The sequence below is a fragment of the Oncorhynchus masou genome, chromosome 10 (assembly GCF_036934945.1).
Source record: "Oncorhynchus masou masou isolate Uvic2021 chromosome 10, UVic_Omas_1.1, whole genome shotgun sequence".
NCBI lineage: Eukaryota > Metazoa > Chordata > Actinopteri > Salmoniformes > Salmonidae > Oncorhynchus > Oncorhynchus masou.
Window position 1 is genome coordinate 32,114,237 of NC_088221.1, and position 20,563 is coordinate 32,134,799.

General features: G+C 43.1%; 1 protein-coding gene across 8 annotated transcripts in view; it reads left to right on the top strand.

The window, feature by feature from the left end:
• Window positions 1-9,829: 9,829 nt before the first annotated feature.
• The window catches only part of LOC135547539 (mitogen-activated protein kinase kinase kinase kinase 4-like), a 98,833-nt gene continuing 88,099 nt past the window's right edge, over window positions 9,830-20,563 (top strand). For 2 of the 8 annotated variants that reach the window (XM_064976620.1, XM_064976621.1), the window contains exons 1-2: window positions 9,842-10,171; window positions 10,480-10,545. In XM_064976620.1, the coding sequence (XP_064832692.1) occupies window positions 10,115-10,171; window positions 10,480-10,545 (123 nt within the window). In that variant the 5' untranslated portion in view covers window positions 9,842-10,114. Of the gene's footprint in view, window positions 10,172-10,479; window positions 10,546-20,563 lie in introns of all 8 variants that reach the window. The other 6 variants (XM_064976622.1, XM_064976624.1, XM_064976627.1 and 3 more) reach the window with 5 other exon arrangements.

Sequence of the window (20,563 nt, forward strand, 5' to 3'; positions counted from 1 at the left end):
GAAGCGCACTGTAGGCCTGGTGCGTGGTGCTGGCACTGGTGGTACTGGGCCGAGGACACGCACAGGAAGCCTGGTGCGGGTAGCTGCCACCGGAGGGCTGGTGCGTGGAGGTGGTACTGGATAGACCGGACCGTGCAGGCGCACTGGAGCTCTTGAGCACCGAGCCTGCCCAACTTTACCTGGTTGAATACTCACAGTCGCCCTGCAAGTGCGGCGAGGTGGAATAGCCCGCACTGGGCTATGCAGGCGAACCGGGGACACCGTGCGCAAGGCTGGTGCCATGTAAGCCGGCCCAAGGAGACACACTGGAGACCAGATGCGTAGAGCCGATTTCATGGCACTTGGCTCGATGCCCACTCTAGCCCGGCCGATACGCGGAGCTGGTATGTACCGCACTGGGCTATGCACCCGCACTGGAGACACCGTGCGCTCCACAGCATAACACGGTGCCTGCCCAGTCTCTCTAGCACCCCGGTAAGCACCGGAAGTTGGCGCAGGTCTCCTACCTGGCTTCGCCATACTCCCTGTGTGCCCCCCCAATACATTTTTGGGGCTGACTATCGGGCTTCCATCCGCGTCGCCGTGCTGTCTCCTCATACCAGCGCCTCTCCGCCTTCTTCGCCTCCAGCTCTTTTTTGGGGCGGCGATATTCTCCTGGCTGTGCCCAGGGTACTTTACCGTCCAAGATTTCCTCCCATGTCCAGAAATCTGGATTTCGCTGCTCCTGCTGCCGCTGCTTGTCACCACACCGCTTGGTCCTGTTGTGGTGGGTGATTCTGTTAAGGTTTTCTTCTGTCGAAAGAGAGGAGGACCAAAATGCAGCGTGGTTATTTGTAAACATCTTTAATAAAGATGAAAACATGAACAATATACAAAAAAAACAATAACTGTGAAAAACCGAAACAGCCCTATCTGGTGCAAACAAACACAGAGACAGGAACAATCACCCACGAAACACTCAAAGAATATGGCTGCCTAAATATGGTTCCCAATCAGAGACAACGATAAACACCTGCCTCTGATTGAGAACCACTCCAGGCAACCATAGACTTTTCTAGACAACTCCACTAACCACAATCCTTTAACCTACAAAAAAAGACAAAACCAACACATAATTCACCATGTCACACCCTGGCCTGACCAAAATAATAAAGAAAACACAATATACTAAGGCCAGGGCGTAACATGATGGCTCAATTTTAGTCTCATCTGACCATCTACCTTCTTCCATATGTTTGAGGAGTCTCCTACATGCATTTTGGCGAACACCAAACGTGTTTGGTTATTTGTTTCTTTAAGCAATGGCTTTTTTCTGTCCACTCTTCCATAAAGCCCAGCTTTGTGGAGTGTATGGCTTAAATTGGTCCTATGGACAGATACTCCAATCGCCGCTGTGGAGCTTTTGCAGCTCTTTCAGGGTTATCTTTGGTCTCTTTGTTGCCTCTCTGATTAATGCCCTCCTTGCCTGGTCCGTGAGTTTTGGTGGGCGGCCCTCTCTTGGCAGGTTTGTTGTGGTGCCATATTCCTTCCATTTTTAAATAATATATTTAATGGTGCTGTGTGGGATGTTCAAAGTTTTGTATATTTTTTTATAACCCAACCCTGATCTGTACTTCTTCACAACTTTGTCCCTGACCTGTTTGGAGAGATCCTTGGTCTTCATGGTGCCGCTTGCTTGGTGGTGCCCCTTGCTTAGTGGTGTTCCAGACCCTGGGGCCTTTCAGAACAGGTGTATATATATACTGAGATCATGTGACACTTAAATAAAATCCACCTGTGTGCAATCTAACTAATTATGTGACTTCTGAAGGTAATTGGTTGCACCAGATCTTATTTAGGGGCTTCATAACAAAGGGGGTGAATATATGTGCACGCACCACTTTTCCATTTTCAAAGTTATTTTTTTCATTTCTCTTCACCAATTTGGACTACTTTGTGTATGTCCAATACATGAAATTCTCATAAAAATCCAATTAAATTACAGGTTGTAACGCAACAAAATAGGGAAAACGCCAAGGGGGATGGAAACTTTTGCAAGGCACTGTTTTAGGCCAAGGGGGGTTTTCTGCTCAGGTAAAAGGGTCAGGAAAACTCCTGGCCCCACACCTACATGAATATGAAGACTACAGTAAAGGGAGATGGATCATTTATTTTCCATAAGTATTTTAGATTTAGCTACAGTCACACTTCTGTTTTTGGGGAAGGGTTATATGAGCAGGTCATTATGGACTACTTGAGCATTTTAGCTAATTAGCTACTATGCAACTACATAGCATGTTAGCTAACCCATCTCCTAACCATTTAATCTAATTCCCAACCCTAAACTTAACCCCTCGCCTAGCCAACGGTAGCCACCTAGCTAACTTTAGCCACAACAAATTGGAATTCGTTACATATCATACATTTTTGCACATTTCAGAACATATTGTACAAATTGAAATTCGTTACATATTGTAAAAATTGCAATCTGTAACATATCATATGAAATGGATGATGGACATGAACAAATGAATATATACCAATTGAAGTGCCCCGGCTTTCCAGAGCCCTATATTCCCATTTAACTGTGTGTGCGTTTTCCTTTCTAACCTTGTCTCTGTGTGCAGTATCCTGTGAGGCCCAGAAAGTCAGCGCTCAGATGGAGTGCGGTAGCAATGATGGCATGAGCTCAGGTGGCTCCCGAGTGGCGCAGCGGTCTAAGGCACTGCGAGAGGCATCACTACAGACCTGGTTTGATTCCAGGCTGTATCACAACCGGCCTTGATTGAGAATCTCATTGGGCGTCCCCCGGGGTAGGATTTGTAATTAGGAATTTGTTCTTAACCTTACCTATTTAAATAAAATAAAAAGTAATTCCTGGTGCGTGCAGTCGGCCCAGACTGCCATTGTGACAGCAACTCCACCAGCTGCAGTATACCCAGCATGCACTGTGGTCAGCACCTGACAGTCACAGCCCAGGTGTTCGTAATGTTTTGTACACAGTGTATAGTTAGTCTACAATGTGGCTGTTGCTGGGCAGTGACGTTGAGTACTTAGCCTGCAGTAATGTTATATATATTTGTACCCCTTTTTTCTTCCCAATTTCGTGGTATCCAATTGTTGTAGTAGCTACTATCTTGTCTCGTACGAGCTCGGGAGAGACGAAGGTTGAAAGTCATGCGTCCTCCGATACACAACCCAACCGTACTGCCCAGCCGTACTGCTTCTTAACACAGCGCGCATCCAACCCGGAAGCCAGCCGCACCAATGTGTCGGAGGGTAAACCGTGCACCTGGCAACCTTGGTTAGCGCTCACCGCGATGAGACAAGGACATCCCTACGGACCAAGCACCCCCTAATGCTAGGACGACGCTAGGCCAATTGTGCGGACCTCCCGGTCGCGGCTGGTTACGACAGAGCCTGGGCGCGAACCCAGGGACTCTGATGGCACACCACTGCGCCACCCGGGAGGATGTTATTTGACCACCGGGTGGTAGTGGAGAGTTACAGTAGATGAGTCACTCAGTGGGGTGATTTTTGGGGCACTGAGTTCACAGACACTCAGACAGACAGCTCATGTTCTCCCTTTGTGACAACAACAACAGACAGAACACACCCCAGTCTGCCTTTGATGGTCACCTAGATGCTGACCATCATATGTCAATATAAGGCCTTGATCCATGAGGTGAATATGTTGATTCAGAACCGTAATCTATTTTCCAATAGATTGATCAAAGTAATTTAATATTTTTCCTAATTTCATGTGCTGTGTGTTTGTCTGTGCCTATATCAATCAGCTTGAGAATGTATAGCCTACAGCTATCTGCGTGTATGGTTTATCTGTACATGTTTATACATGGTTTAAGGTATATCTGACAGAAGGAACAGGTTTAAGGATGTCTCTGTAAAGTAATTTTTGCAGTGTAATGTTGTAGAGTTGTTTTTGTTATGGTAGGTGACTTAACTAAGTCATCATCCAGCTGGAACTCCAGGTCTTGCTGATCCTGTCACAGCCTTTACGAGTTTGCAAAACACACTCAAGCACTCAGGTGTGCGCACACACACTTGTGGTGCATGACAGTACAGAAGCCTGGAACTGTATCATCGTATCACATGATGCTTGAACCAACAGATCCCATGAGATATTATGTTTGTTGGCATCTCAATTCATTTAGATGATCTTTTTGTAATAAACCTATCCCCTGGAGGTGCGTGAAATTGGCTGAGGCTTTTGAGTTACACACACACATCCCACACATTCTGTATATTCTCCCCTTCTGTATATTCTCCCCTCAAACACCATACATATCTTATCTGTAAATATGAAACTAGTTGTGTAACTGGGTTGTACTGGAATTACAACGCAGACACGAGGAGTATTTGCATAGTAATTTGTGTATTATCACAACATTGTTTTCTAGACCAGAGTAACTGAGGTACTGTCTACTCAGCAGGAGTAAAAGATGGGTTGCATTTGTTTAGAAGGGTGTCAAAATGTTATCCTTGTCTCTAGTGTATATTATGGGGTAAAGGGCCACGGAAAGCTCTTCATATCGTTGACCTGCCCATAATACCCCTCCCTCTTCCTCATCTCGGTGTAGACCATCTGTGAAAGTATGTGATTGTGTCTGGAGTGTAGTGGTAGTTGGATGGGTCCTGAACAAACATTGTCTTTTTGCCCACACCTGCCGCCTATATATTGTATGCAAACGGTTTTGTGGCCGGAGGAGGAAGCAGTGTTTGTGCGTGTGTGTACAAGCAGTGTGACAGTGATCAGACACCACAGGTTGTAAAGGAGGTTAACTGTAATACTGAATAAACAGGAAGAATTGAATGGCTCTGCTTCGAGTGTCCTTTCATTTGCACTTCCAAGTCTTTACCTCCCTCTTCAATGTGTCTGCTCTTGTTTTCCACGTTTGCGCTCCTGAGACAAACACTCACTCACTCACTCACTCACTCACTCACTCACTCACTCACTCACTCACTCACTCACTCACTCACTCACCCTGAGGTGAATCTCTTCTGTTTACCCAACCACCTCTAGTGTAGGGGGAGGTATGAGGTTGTTAGGACAGACAATATTTAAATATTCTGTTTGGATGCTCAAATATTTAACTTTACTCTATTTTTATAGACTGCAATGGTTAAGGAGAGATTTTGTTTTGGGCATATTTGGATCTGCTTACATGAGAGAAATCACACAGACTGAGTTATGAGGAAATGTTTAGGAACCAAGGAACTGTTAACTTCCCATATTGCCAAATTAGATTCTGTGAGGGAATGCAATTTGGAAAGTGACATCATTGAACCCTCGACAACTACTGTGATTATTATTATTTGACCATGCTGGTCATTTATGAACATTTGAACATCTTGGCCATGTTCTGTTATAATCTCCACCCGGCACAGCCAGAAGAGGACTGGCCACCCCTCATAGCCTGATTCCTCTCTAGGTTTCTTCCTAGGTTTTGGCCTTTCGAGGGGGGTTTTTCCAAGCCACCGTGCTTCTACACCTGCATTGCTTGCTGTTTGGGGTTTTAGGCTGGGTTTCTGTACAGCACTTTGAGATATCAGCTGATGTAAGAAGGGCTATATAAATACATTTGATTTGATTGTAATGTATAGGGTGTTGGCATTAAAGAAAGGTACATTACATACACTGAGTGTACAAAACATTAAGAACACCTGCTCTTTCCATGACACAGACCAAGTGAATCCAGGTAAATGCTATGATCCCTTATTGATGTCACCAGTTAAATCCACTTCAATCAGTGTAGATCAGGGTTAGGCAACCCTAGTCATGTATTTTATTTAACCGACTTAGAAGACCAGGTGTGTTGAATTTAGGCAATCACTGAACTGATCAATTAGCTCAGTTGGTCAGGTGTGGTGCCTAGTTGGAACAAAATCCTGTAGTATCTGTGGCACTCCAGGAACAGGGTTGCCTACCGCTGGTGTAGATCAAGGGGAGGAGACAGGTTAAAGAAAGACTTTCAAGCCTTGAGACAACTGAGACATGGATTGTGGACGTGTGCCATTTACAGGGTGAATGGGCAAGAAAAAATATTTAAGTGCCTTTGAACGGGGTATGGTCGTAGGTGCCAGGGGCACTGGTTTGAGTGTGTCAAGAACTGCAACACTGCTGGGTTGTTCACACTCAACAGTTTCCTGTTTGTATCAATGGCCCACCACCCAAAGGACATCCAGCCAACTTGACACAACTGTGGGAAGCTTTGGAGTCAACATGGGCCAGCATCCCCCGTGGAACACTTTTGACACCTTGTAGAGGCCATGCCCAGACAAGTTTTTAGGCTGTTCTCAGGGCAAAAGGGTGTGCAACTCAATATTAGCAAGGTGTTTCTAATTTTGTGTACTCCGTGTATATGAGATAGAGTAACATCTGACTGCAATATGAGTGGTATTACAGTGCGGTGCAGATGCAGAATAAAATGCTCTTATGTTACAATAAGGCTCTTTTGACTGAGGTGAACTAATCATAAAAGCCATGTGATGCCAGAGAAGTATTATTCACATTCAACAAAAGAGCAGGTATTGATGCTCTATAGAACATGGTGAAAAGGAAATGTTTTGAATAGAATTACTGTGAAAATATACAAAACTGTTCAAAAGTTTGGGGTCACATAGAAATGTCATTGTTTTTGAAAGAAAAACACATTTTTGTCCATTAAAATTACATCAAATTGATCAGAAATACAGTGTAGACATTGGTAATGTTGTAAACGACTATTGTAGCTGTAAACGGCTGATTTTTAATGGAATATCTAGATAGTCGCACAGTACAGAGGCACATTATCAGCAACCATCACTCCTGTTTTCCAATGGCACGTTGTGTTAACTAATCCAAGTTTATCATTTTAAAAGGCTAATTGATCATTAGAAAATCCTTTTGCAATTATGTTAGCACAGCTGAAAACTGTTGTCCTGATTAAAGAAGTTGGAGCATCAGCATTTGTGGGTTTGATTACAGGCTCAAAATGGCAAGAAACAAATAACCTTCTTCTGAAACTCGTCAGTCTATTCTTGTTCTGAGAAATGAAGACTATTACATGTGAGAAATTGCCAAGAAACTGAAGATCTCGTACAACGCTGTGTACTACTCCCTTCACAGAATAGCGCAAACAGTCTCTAACCAGAATAGAAAGAGTGGGAGGTGCACAACTGAGCAAGAGGACAAGTACATTAGGATGTCTAGCTTGAGAAACAGACACCTCACAGTTAACTGGCAGCTTCATTAAATAGTACCTGCAAAACACCCGTCTCAACGTCAACAGTGGAGGCAACTCTGGGATGCATTAAGAATGTCTATACTGTATTTCTGATCAGTTTGATGTCATTTTAAATGGGCAAAAATGTGATTTTCTTTCAAAAACAAGAACATTTCTAAGTGACCACAAACTTTTGAATGGTAGTGTATATACTCAGAGACTTGTCCCGAAGCCACTCCTGCGTTGTCTTGACTGTGTGCTTTGGGTCGTTGTCCTACTGGAAGGTGAACTTTCACCCCAGTCTGAGGTCCTGAGTGCTCTGGAGCAGGTTTTAATCAAGGATCGCTCTGTACTTTACTGCATTGATCTTTCCCTTGATCCTGACTAGTCTCCCAGTCCCTGCCGCTGAAAAACATCCCACCAGCATGATGCTGCCAACACCTTGCTTAACAGTAGGGATGGTGCCAGATTTCCCCCAGACGTGATGCTTGGCATTCAGGCCAAAGAGTTCAATTTCAGTTTCATCAGACCAGAGAATCTTGTTTCTCATGGTTAGAGTCCTTTAGGTGCCTTTTGGCAAACTCATAGGGGGCTGTTATGTGTCTTTTACTGAGGAGTGGCTTCCACCTGGCTCCACTACCATAAATGCCTGATTGGTGGAGTGCTGCAGAGATGGTTATCCTTCTGGAAGGTTCTCCTATCTCCACAGGGGAACTCTGGAGCTCTGTCAGAGTGACTATCGGGTTCTTGGTCACCTCCCTGACCAAGGCCCTTGTCCCCCGATTGCTCAGTTTGGCTGGGCGGCCAGCTCTAGAGACTTGGTGTTTCCAAACTACTTCAATTTAAGAATGCCACTGTGTTCTTGGGGACCTTAAATGCTGCAGAAATGTTTTGATACCCTTCCCCCAGATCTGTGCCTCGACACAATCCTGTCTCGGAGCTCTACGGACAATTCCTTTGACCTCATGGCTTGGTTTTTGCTCTGACATGCACTGTCAAATGTGGGACCTTATATAAACAGGTGTGTGCCTTTCCAAATCATGTCCAATCAATTGAATTTACCACAGGATGATCAATGGAAATAGGATGCACCTGAGCCCAATTTTTATTTTTAATACATTTGCTAACATTTCTAAAAAACTGTTTTCACTTTGTCATTATGGGGTTTTGTGAGTAGATTGATGAAGATTTAAAAAAAAATCAATTTTAGAATAAGACTGTAACGTAACAAAATGTGGAAAAAGGGAAGGGCTCTGAATACTTTCCGAATGCATTGTACATACTTCCAACTGTCATATATTTCTTCTCACAGTCCAGGGCCTCTGTGGCCCGCTCAGACAATACCCAGCAGTCAGACGTAAGTACAGCAGTAAATAATGTACATGTCCTATTTCTGGCAGCTAGAAGAACTGTGACATTGCCACATTGTAAAGACAGCTGTGGCCGGGAGAAATAGGGAACCATTTTGACGACGGCAGCAAGATAAACACATTTACAAACTTTAGTACTGTGATGTTGATGGTGGGACAGCAAGACAAACCTAGTTCTTCAGCAGCAATGACTGCTGTTATATACAGGATGATGTGGGGCCTTCATGGGCCTGTCTTCGTTGAATCATGGGGAATGGGTAGGGAACTGATCCCCACAAAAAGCACCTTGCTTTGGGACACAGCCTGGACAAACAGCCTGCTCACTGACATTTCAGCCATTGCGTATGACAAGAAAAGAGTTTGCAAAAAAGTCTGCTGTTATTCAGTGGTGTAGGAAGCAATGGGATAGAACCCAACAACAATACCAGGGTTGACAGCAGTGGTGAAATATTTATCACTGCTTCCATTTCACATGCTCTTATTAACTCTTCATCTGATATAGAGAGCTGGAGGTTGGTGACATTCACCATGTTATTGTGATGCCTACAGCACAGGCCTCAGAGAAAGATGGAGGGTGTTTTCATAGATTTATAAAGAAGGTTTGTCCATGTTGGTTAAGTCAATGTTTTCAGAGGATGTATTGATTCAGTACGATCTGCCGTTTAGCTGATCTACCACTGTAAACACTGTCTGCACTAAGGCTAAAAAACGTCCTTTTTATGAATTACAGGCTATTTGTCATTGTTAAAGACTAATGAGTTAACTGACCGAAAGCCTTATCTAACAAACTGACAGACAGCAGAAAGAAGAGAGAGAGAGAGCCCTTGCAAGCACATAAACACATTTTGGTTACACCTTACAGTAATATAATAAAAACAGTTTATTTATCCATCATAAACATGAATAAATTCAAAAGGTGACACTGATCTCTACTTCAATCCCTCTCCTCTCCCACCCATACAATTTGATTAACAGACCCAGGGTCAAATAAAGAGTGTGTACTTGCATGGATGTAGTTTTATGAAGACTACAGGAAAACAATGCTCAAAAAGTCAATATTATAAGTTTAGCAGCAGGGCACATAAATTCAGCATGTTTGGATTCATTTCTGATGGGGGAGCTCTTCACTATTATTCTCTCCATCCACTCCCCCCTGCACCTGCAGCGTTTTTCTCTCGGTCTATCTGTCTCTCAGACACTGACTGCTTCTGCTTCCCGTGTTGGTGAGGCTTTACAGTGGAGTGAGTGGGAGAGCGAGAACGAGAGATAAAGCTCTTAAATTGAATTGAGAGCGAGAGAGGGGCAGGGCGGAGAATTGAGAGGAGCAAGCTCACTGCCAACTGTGGTAGCGCAATATGGAGTAATCGCGTCCGTTCGACAACGACGGGAGTAGTTTACAAAGAAAAACCCGCGTTGGATCGACATTACATTAGCAAGGAATAAGATAACAATTTCAATTATGAGATTACGGCATTGCATATAGACAATTGACTTGCAGAGACTAAAATAGACGTTGCAATTTCTATGTATTATTGAAAAATGGCGAACGAGTCTCCAGCTAAAAGTCTAGTGGACATAGACCTTGCCTCTTTGCGGGTGAGTGCAATGCATGTTATGTGGATTTGTGTTATTTGCTGTTCAAATCCTTGTATTGTCATTTTATTGACGCCACCATGGGGATAAACCCTGGTAAAATGCGTCACGTAGTATGTGTTGTTCTTATTGTGTATACCGTTAGATGGCTGAGTTCCAATCATTCTTTTGTTTGCAATGCTCTGGGATGTAAGGCAATTCGGTCGCAACCACCTGATTTAACGGGTTGTAACGTGGCCCATACTAAACCATCCATCTCTCACAAACAGTTATTTGGTAAATGTTAACCATTTGATCATTTAATTTTATAGGACCCAGCTGGCATTTTCGAACTGGTGGAAGTGGTCGGCAATGGTACCTATGGACAAGTATACAAGGTTTGTTTGGATTTTCATATTCCATATAGGCTATATACTCAAAATAGGCGGAAACTTGCTCAAACATGTATGTTTCTCCCTGCTCAAGAGAAACTGCAATTATAGACCGTTGGACCAGTGCGGTCTGGATTAGTAATGCGCTGAGATGTAAAGGCCAACCTATATAACTGTTCCTTTTATTTTCTTTACGATTTTTTCGTGTGTTTTATTGTGTTAGGACTTACCAACTGTTCGTTTATTTATCCGTCAACAACATGTAAGCCAAACCAGACCCTCATTTTCCTGCCAATGCTTAGGCTATCATACGTGCCTGACAAACTTCTCCCGTTGCGCTACTGGGTGTGCACGGTTGCGCATTCTAGTTAGGCCTACTGTATACTCAAATCCGATGCCGTGATAGGCAAATTGACATGCCACTGTAATAACAGTCGACTAGCTCAGCATGGGATTCTATGTGTAGGAGATTGCGCCTACAGTATCCAGCTACCGTCACCCCTTCCCCATGTCACTGGAGAGTGGTAAGAGCAGCCTACCTACATCACATCCTGTTGTTTTGAAGCTGCTGTTACCTTGTAGAAAGAGAGAATATGTCCAGACTTGTTCAGAATAGACGACTTGCATCACCCTGTTGTCGCCTGATTTTATTGGTCACATGGATTCCAATAGAAGACTATTAGACCTGGGTCAAATAAATTGGTTGAAAAAGTTCAAATAGCCAATTTGATAATGATTTAGCTTGCCTGGTCGCATATGCAATGGGATAGTCTCAAAAGTGCCAACTCAAAGCCAAATAAATTGCACTATATAGATTATGTATTTGACATATGTAATTAATTACATAAACTTATTTGACATAAAACCATCTGTAAAACTAACATTTGGACAAATGAGTCCTCCGTGGGTGGAAACACCCCAACAAACATGGATTCACAGTGTACGCTACTACACCCTACTGTATAGAATGATTGGGCTGACCAGGACTGGATCAGTGCAGATCACACAGGGGCCTAGTGATGAACTGAGTCAATCGATATCCAGTGATACAGTGATCAAAGCTGACCTCCATCAGCTTTACATAGCTGTTCAGTAGGGTATCATAGAAACATGTAATAATCAGAGGACATGTCAGAGGTCCAGAGTGAGGATACACAGTGGTGTGTATTCATTGATGCCAACGGAAGCCAGGTGTCCCAAAAATGTTTATCTTTCGTCTCTCAAAAATGTTCTAGAGGCTGAACGTATCTCACCGGAGAAAGTATCCCTCTGTCTCAGTATGTTTTTTATTTTTATTTTTTAAACAGGTAAGTTGACTGAGAACACTCATTTACAGCAACGACCTGGGGAACAGTTACAGTGGTGAGGGATGAATGAGCCAATTAGAAGCTGGGGATGATTAGGTTACCATGATGGTTTGAACGTCAGATTGGGAATTTAGCCACGACACCGGGGTTAACACCCCTACTCTTACATTAAATGCCATGGGATCTTTAGCAACCACAGAGAGTCGGTCCCCCATTTAACACCCCATCTGAAAGACAGCACCCTACACAGGGTAATAGGATTTATTTTTTTTAGACCAGAGGAAAGGGTGCCTCCTACTGGCCCTCCAACACCACTTCCAGCAGCACCTGGTCTCCCATCCAGGGACCTACCCTGCTTAGCTTCAGAAGCAAACCAGCAGTGGGATGCAGGGTGGTATGCTGCTGGCAAAGCTTATCTGTGTAGCGTATCTATCTGATGTCTGGTCAGAAAGAGTGTGCCATTGTTGCCGCCCATAGCATTGAATGCATGGGAAGCCAGCGAGCATTTGGCATCCCTTGATTCAAATAATAGCCCGTTAGCGTTGAGCTAAACTGAGTGAGCTGAGCTGTGAATGGTTCTGGCGCACCCCAAAAAATGATCAAGGGAAACCAGTTTGGGTTTGGCTTCAGACCAATCATAAGCCAAATGTCATTATTGACAGAAAACAAAAATTAATTTGTTGTATTTCATTGTTGTTGTCCTCTGGTGGATAGCTGGCTAAAATCATCTCTTTCCTAAATTAGCCATGGATGGAAATAGGGATTTGGACTTGTGGGTTTTACTTAATTCTCCGTACTGGCTAATGATTATAATGGCGATTCTGATCAACAGTAAACTTATACATTGTCCCCCTGGTCTGAGAGGATGGAAGATCAACATGTAGCTAAATATAGTATGCTAATGTTAGCTAGCTGGCCTGGCACATCGTTGCCCATGAAAGGAAGTTAGTCTAGTGAGCAAGTATTTTAGCCAGGTAGTCTAGGACAACAAAAAAACAAAATATGTGTACTGTATGACCGAGTGACAGACCGTTTAGGCAACATGAAAGAGGAGGATGGTATTGGCGTTTCTCTACAAGTAGAGTGAGTCAACATGTTTTTTCTACTTACACACACACACAGAAATCAGTGCCATGGACAGCCACATCATATTTAGCTTATGTTGATAGGACTAAATCGTTTTTGTTATCTTTTAGTTGTCATTGTATTAGACTAAGCATAGGTGATTTAGATGTTGAAATGGTGCTGGAATAGTGGAAGCAGCTCCGGTTTTCTTTGCGACTTGCGGTAACTCCATGGTTCTAAATCAATAGTTGATTAGTAGTCTGAAAATTTGTCAGAAACATTACTTTGCTTGACCATGCCTAGGGCATGTAACTGTTTGCTACATGCAATATGTTTTGTGGACTTCACCGGACAGATGTTGCTCTCCAGTTTTATGTTGAAAGAAATGTGTGGTTGAATTTATTCTACCACTGTCTTCTTATTGTCTCGGCCTTTAGGCCTATATTTCACGGTGTCCAGGCATATGAACTAACAGGTTATAGAGCAAACAAAGCAATTATCACAACACAGGTTGTAATATGCCTTTTCTTCTGCATTGGCTTCACTGGTGGTTTCACCCACACATCGCGAGATACAGGCCCTTCCTCTCTCCAGGAATCCACAGAATGTCAACATCAAGATACAACCAAGAGTTTTCTGTAGTGTGTCATTATCTTGATTCTGTCTAAAACCATCCGCTCTGCATTTGGGTGTGTGCTGACAGGTTGTCTTCCTTTTAGGGACTGTAGCATATATTCTCTGTACATAAATCTAAAAACATACATTCTGTAGCAGCCATTTTCTCTTGAGAGCAGATGATACCCTTGGCTGAATCAACTAGTTTTATATGAAATCATTTCACCATGAGTAGCTAGCTACAACGTCTTCTTAGATCTGGGGACTGGCACATAAACAATTAGCTATATATAAATAACCGGGCGTAAAGGAATGTTCCATCAAATCATATTGTTTAGGGACTGCCAACGTCATGAAGGCTGCCGGTGGATTAAGCCTACTCTGTCATTAAAATAGAGAGTTTCCCATATCCCACATTCATTTAGTGCCTCAGTCTTAGTGTGTTTGGGGTTTGCATATGTTTTGATCCACAGCTGTGTGTGTTTGTGTTAGGATCTGCATGTGTATATTCGATCTACAGCCCTTTTTGATTGGCCATCATATTCAGACGTGCTAATGGCAGCTGTGTGCCTTTTTTTGTAGCTATATGGACAGCAGCTGTTGTGGTGGAGAGAGAGATTTCCCTCAGATTACACAGACTCACAAAGAAAACAAATCCAATTTTGATAAACGCCCATGTCTATTAGGTGAAATACCACAGTGTGCAATCACAGCAGGAATATTTGTGACCTTTTGCCACAAGAAAAGGGCAACCAGTGAAGCACAAACACCATTGTAAATACAAACTACACTGAGTATACAACACATTAAGAAAATGACAGACTGACCAGGTGAAAGCTACGATCCCTTATTGATGTCACCTGTTAAATTCACTTCAGTGTAGATGAAGGGGAGGAGACCGGTTAAATAAGGTTTTTTAAGTCTTGAGATAATTGAGACATAGCTTGTGTATGTGTGCCATTCATAGGGTGAATGGGCAAGACAAAAGATTTAAGTGCCTTTGAAAGGGGTATGGAAGTAGGTGCCAGGCACACCAGTTTGTGTCAAGAACTGCAACGCTGATGGGTTTTTCATGCTGACTAGTTTCTTGTGTGTATCAACAATGGCCACCACCCAAAGGACATCCAGCCAACTTGACACATAGAGAGAGAGAATCTCATAATCAAAGGTGTTTTTGTTTAGAGAGTAAGACCCAGCAGGAGTTGTAATGGGCCATTCTGCATGCATGTCTCACACCCTCTAGTCCTAAAAACATCCTACGCACACTGTCAGTCAATGAGTAAGTAGCATTTCCCCTGTGGGGGTACATTTTTTTGAATCCAATTATAAACCTTCATAATAACCGTCTAGTCCATTCTACAACTGGTCAACGGTTCAGTTAATTCTAGTTAGTCTGACGTGGTTATTTTCAAGGAACTTGATATTGTTTGCTTGGTCATCAGCTTTGCTGTAGAGAGCTGGTGGATGTTAGTCAGACGTGAGGAAGTAGCAAAATGGCAGAAGTCATCATGTAATGACGAGAAGTTGGTGGCTTGAGCGGTGTACTGTGTATACCGGGGTATTTGGAAATAGCCACGGGATGGTTATTCAATACCGTTAAAATTATTTCTTTGAAGTTTTTCAAAACATTTCAATACATCTTTTTTTCCCAACTTGTGCAATGGATATAGGAGATTGCGTTCTCATTTCACCTGTCACATTATTTTACATTATGAAGCTTACGTAGTTACCCAGAACAGTTGAGCCAGTCAAGTGTTTGTAAATAGCACAACGGGAGAAATCGGGAGCAAGTGAGTCCAGCTCTGTATTGACAGGGTTGCGTTTTATATTGAAAGTCAAGTGTTTTTTTTGCTTCTATAGAGTGATTTAAGGATGTGCAAGGTCTTTTTTACGAAACGATGCATTGCCGTCATATTTCTAATGTTTAGGCCTGTCATATAAAGAATGTAGCCAGGTATGTTTCCTAATGTATTGTTTAAAGTTAATCTTGCATTTTACTAGAGAAAAATGGTCTGGCTTCACTGAGAGGAGAAAAGTAGCTACACATCAGTCAGAGTGCTGTCAGCTGATAGAATGCCGTTCGTGAATTCTCATCTGAGTTTAGAAGTGCAACTGAAGCACAAAATTTGTCTGATGCTGAGAAGAAATTACAATAAGAAGCATTTTAGATCTGCGTTTATAAAATGCAGAAAGATATTTCTCGGCTGTCTGTTCCTCCCTCTTTTTCGAGCAGAGCATGTCCAAACTCACCAAACTCTTCGGTTAGCTCCTCCCTATAAATGCGTAACTTTATGAGCTGGATTGCCTGTCATTGCAATTAGTTTATTTTCGTTTGCGCTTATTTAGAATATTTAGCTAGCAGCCTCCATGGAAATGTTATATTACTTGTGTTAATTTTGTTAGCATTCTGGTAATAGATGCCCAATGGGACTTTTAGCGTTTTGGCTCCCCCTTGTGTACCAAGCTGATAATACAGTAAATCCTGGGGTGACAGAAAATGACGATATGAAAATCTGTATACCGCCAAACCCCACACTGTTTGATGCAATGTTAATCTGAAGTTCCATTTTGGACACAGAGGAAGATGTCGAATGAGTCTGATTGCTTATTTGAGCTGGCTCAAACGCATTAAGAAGCAAAGAAATTCCACAAATTAACTTTTAACAAGGCACACCTGTTTAATTGAAATGCACTCCACCACCTCCTTCTCCATCTGCCCTAGGTCTACAAGAGATGAGAGAGGACAACGATGAGAGAGCGAGTGAGGAACAGGGTTATGGTCCATTGTGGGAGGTGTGATGCGGTGCAGTGTCCATGTAGTTTGTAGTGGGCACCTACATTTACTTACAGCAGCTTAAACGTACTAGAAGCCTGGCAAGAAGTAAGGCCTGATTTTTCATCTGACTTTAATTTCCACTCTCTGCTGATTCAAACAATCATCCCTGCTGGTGTCTTTAAAAAAAACTGAAGGAAAGTGTAAATTTAACACTGTATTGCTCCTTCTCACAGTAATGTCAGGCACACCAGTCCATGGCATTAGCTACCACCTAATTAAAACACTGTTTGTGGTTAACACCTAGTTTCCCCTCATTACCTGCCCCAGGTGTAGGTCCTTCATAAACATACCGACATTCTACCCAGATGAAGTCACTGCTACTGCGTACTGAAACGCTGGCTCGACTCTCCCTAACGAGTTTAATAGAGAGACTGCAGTTGTCCTTTCCTTCCCAGAGCCCGGCCACCCAAGCACAGGGGCTCTGCCTAATGCTTAGCCCTCTGGCAGCTTGCTATGAAAGGTGGAAAAAGCTGAAAAACATACAGCGATCCACCTCTCTCCTCTGCCTCTCAGCCACGCATAGACATGTCTAATTGGCAGCTTATGGCCATGATGTGACTGGGTGGCAACTTTACCCCCTCATTTAGATCTTGTCCATTTACCCCCCCCCCCCCCTTTTAACTTCCCCCTGATTATTAAGCTAGCGTTGGTTCTTCCAGCTAGCCCCTAGTACACCATGCCCACCCACTCCCCTGCCCCACATGATAGGAAAATTAAGACGCAGTGAAGGGAGTTGAGACCTGATCAATAAGGGCTAAGCGTTGTTCTTCGCTTGCGTGCCTCCAACAAAATACAATCATCACAAGCACCAGCTGCTTGTTTGTCCTGATCGCCTTCAGACTCATCACTTTCCAAACCATAAGCATCTTTATGTCACCTGTGAAGAGACAGATTGTTATACAATGCACTCAGTATGTGTTCATGCTCTGTTATAGAGTGGTCCAATGACTAATAAATTCAGACAATGGGGTAAATAGACAGCCATTCTAGCTCCTAGAGATTGACAGCACTGATCTTTTTGAGTGCTTTTCTGTGAAAACACTATTTCCTCTGTGTTGGTTTGACAGCTCACTGGATACTTTCTTCGCAGATACAACTTTGAAGTCCACAATGCTATTTTGCAAGGCTTGCATTGTTTCATTGGGTCTGAAGAAGACATTACAGTATTATGTCTATGTAGTGTGTAGAGAAGAAGTGTGCTCTGCTGGCTTTTAGGTCTTTCAAAATGAGGCTGCAGCTCTACCCTTAAAGAGGGTTAGCTAGACATGCAGGAGTCTTTTCCCAGTTATTCTATTCTAGTTAAACCAAGAAGGAGACCATTAGATGGCTGTGAGTCATAGGTCTACACAGGAATGCACACACGTCCAATGGCACACATGTCATGTCACTGTCAGTTCATCAGTCATGCGTGTTCGATGTGTCCTGTGGTGTGGGGTAGTAGGTTTAGCTTAGTCAGATGTCGCTCTCCTTCTCCCTCTCTCTCTCTTTCTTCCTCTTTCTTGCTCTCTCGCTCGCCTGGCTGTATTGATTCTAAAAAGAGTTGTCTGTTAGACACAGAGGGCCTGGTGTTAACTAGCTTCACAGACAACAGCTCCTTCATTCTGCTATCTATTTCTGACCTCCTTCTGACTGATAAGGCCTAGAGAAGGACTCTCTGTTCCACATCAAAATGTCCGCTGTGGCCGGCCAGCTGCCATCAGATCCGTGTGTACCGGACAGACAGAAGAGCAACTGTGAGCAGGCGGCCTCTGGAGAAACCCCACAATGCTACACTCTGCCAGAGGGGTTCAGACACAATAATATAGTGTGGCTGTCTTATGTATTCTGTCTATTAATGTAGTCAATCAAGCAAGGCCCGATGAATGGTGGTACTAGCAGTTTAGGATGAGATATTGTCTTGTGGCTTCTGGCTGCAAGACATTCACTAGCTCTTAGGTATATATATTCAGGTTCTGTGTCTTGAAAGGTCTAACTCGGTGTGTTGTGTTTGTTCTTAATGACAGTTGTGGCTTGTCTGAGCCTTTAGGGTTTAGCATACTACTGTATGGGAGGCCATCTGGACTGGGTATAGGGGATAGAAGGATGGGGGGAGGCAGGCTGAGGCACTCTGTCTGATCATTGTGGGCACAAGGTTTTAGGTAGAGATTGGGGAATGTAGCATAAAAAGAAGACAAAAAACAGCAGGTGTCCATTGGAATAGGTTATACCACTCTCAGTAGTGAGACTGTTGGTATATCTGGCTGTATTCACTTTAGGTTAGGGGTATCAAACATATGGCCTGCAGGCCAGTGGTTTGAGTAAATAAAGAACTCTATACTTTAAAATGACTAAAACCAAATTCAAACTGTGTAAAAATGATAATGCACCTGCAGTCAATTCAGTTTATGTCCAGCTCGCTAAATGGCATCTGGAGAGTCAGGGAATATCAGAAAAAAGGACTATCCTTTGCAAATTTTGATGGCAAGGAAGTTTCTGTGTGGCCTTCCAGCCCTCATTGAAGACCGGATGCGGCCCCTGAGACAAAATGTGTTTGACATCCCTGCTGTAATGTTGTACCTCACTCTTTGTTTTAATGGCTTTTTGCATTGCATAAAAGTTGTATCTCCTCCAAACACATTTCTGACCATGGCCCTATTGTCTTCCATTTCGGTTTAACCATAAATTTATCTATCAGTGTTTATTTATACAAAGTTTAATTTGTCTTATTTTGTAGTTTTCCTTCACTTAAACTCCCCCCACTTCCCAGACACACTCACTTAACACACTATCATGCAATCTCCATATGTCCCTGATTCTTATCATGGCTGTTTTTCTTCATTGGGGGCTGCCTCTTTCCTTTCATCCCCTTCCCCTCCACTTTCAGGGCCGGGCAGCTGGTTAGACTGACTGACTGGCTGGTTGAACTGAATGACTGTGGGCCTCATTAAGGTTGTTTTAATCTGATTCACAACACTTGAGTGCTGCCCAAGTCACCTGACTAGAACATAGGTCACCTGACTAGAACCAAGGCCTGTGATTGGAGCAGAGCACCAGAGCACTTCCTCCTGTAGCTGGGCAGACTCTCTAAACTCCCGAGAGAATGTGTGCTTCAAACGCACATATGCACACAAAGATACGTCCTCATAATCTATCTAACACATACATACTTCCACACACTGATTGAGATTCAGAGTTGAACCCAGACGTGCTACCTGTCCCAGACCTGCTGTTTTCAACTCTCTAGAGACAGCAGGAGCAGTAGAGATACTCTGAATGATCGGCTATGAAAAGGCAACTGACATTTATTCCTGAGGTGCTGACCTGTTGCACCCTCGACAACCACTGTGATTATTATTATTATATGAACATTTGAACATCGTGGCCATGTTCTGTTATAATCTCCACCCGGCACAGCCAGAAGAAGACTGGCCACCCCTCATAGCCTGGTTCCTCTCTAGGTTTCTTCCTAGGTTCTGGCCTTTCTAGGGAGTTTTTCCTAGCCACCGTGTTTCTACACCTGCATTGCTTGCTGTTTGGGGTTTTAGGCTGGGTTTCTGTACAGCACTTTGAGATATCAGCTGATGTAAGAAGGGCTTTATAAATAAATTTGAACACTGAAACTCTTTCACATGCACTGACTGTACATTATTGGTGCAGAGTCATGTCATATTTTGTTATATACTGTAGGCCTATCGTAAGCGACACGAGTCTCACTAGTGTTGAGTAATGTGCTGTTAAAAGTGGTGTAGGTCTTATTTATTTATAGAACACATTGAAGTTAGATGCAATAGAATTTTAGCACCGTTCTGCGCTGCTCTGAGACGAGCATGGGGACTGGTCTTGATACATCAATGAGATTTTATTTTCAATGTATCCCCATTTGGGTATTGGTTAGACTAGATTAGAAAATGATGATGTAGAAATGTAATGCTCTTATTGCAACCTTTATTTAACTAGGCAAGTCAGTTTAAGAACAAATTCTTATTTTCGAGGACAGCCTACTCCTTCCTCCTCTTCGGGGAATTGAACCCTGGTCTCCCGCAGGACACTGTTTTCTTTAGCTAAATAGCCCAGTACTGTACTCCCGACCGTCACGTTGTACAGCGCCATAGTTTCCGTTCCTAATGGAAATCCAGAGGGTTTTTCATTTTCCTTGAACAAGAAACACCATAATACTAATCAAATTAATCACAAACTAAAATTACTAAAAGTAATTGGAAAG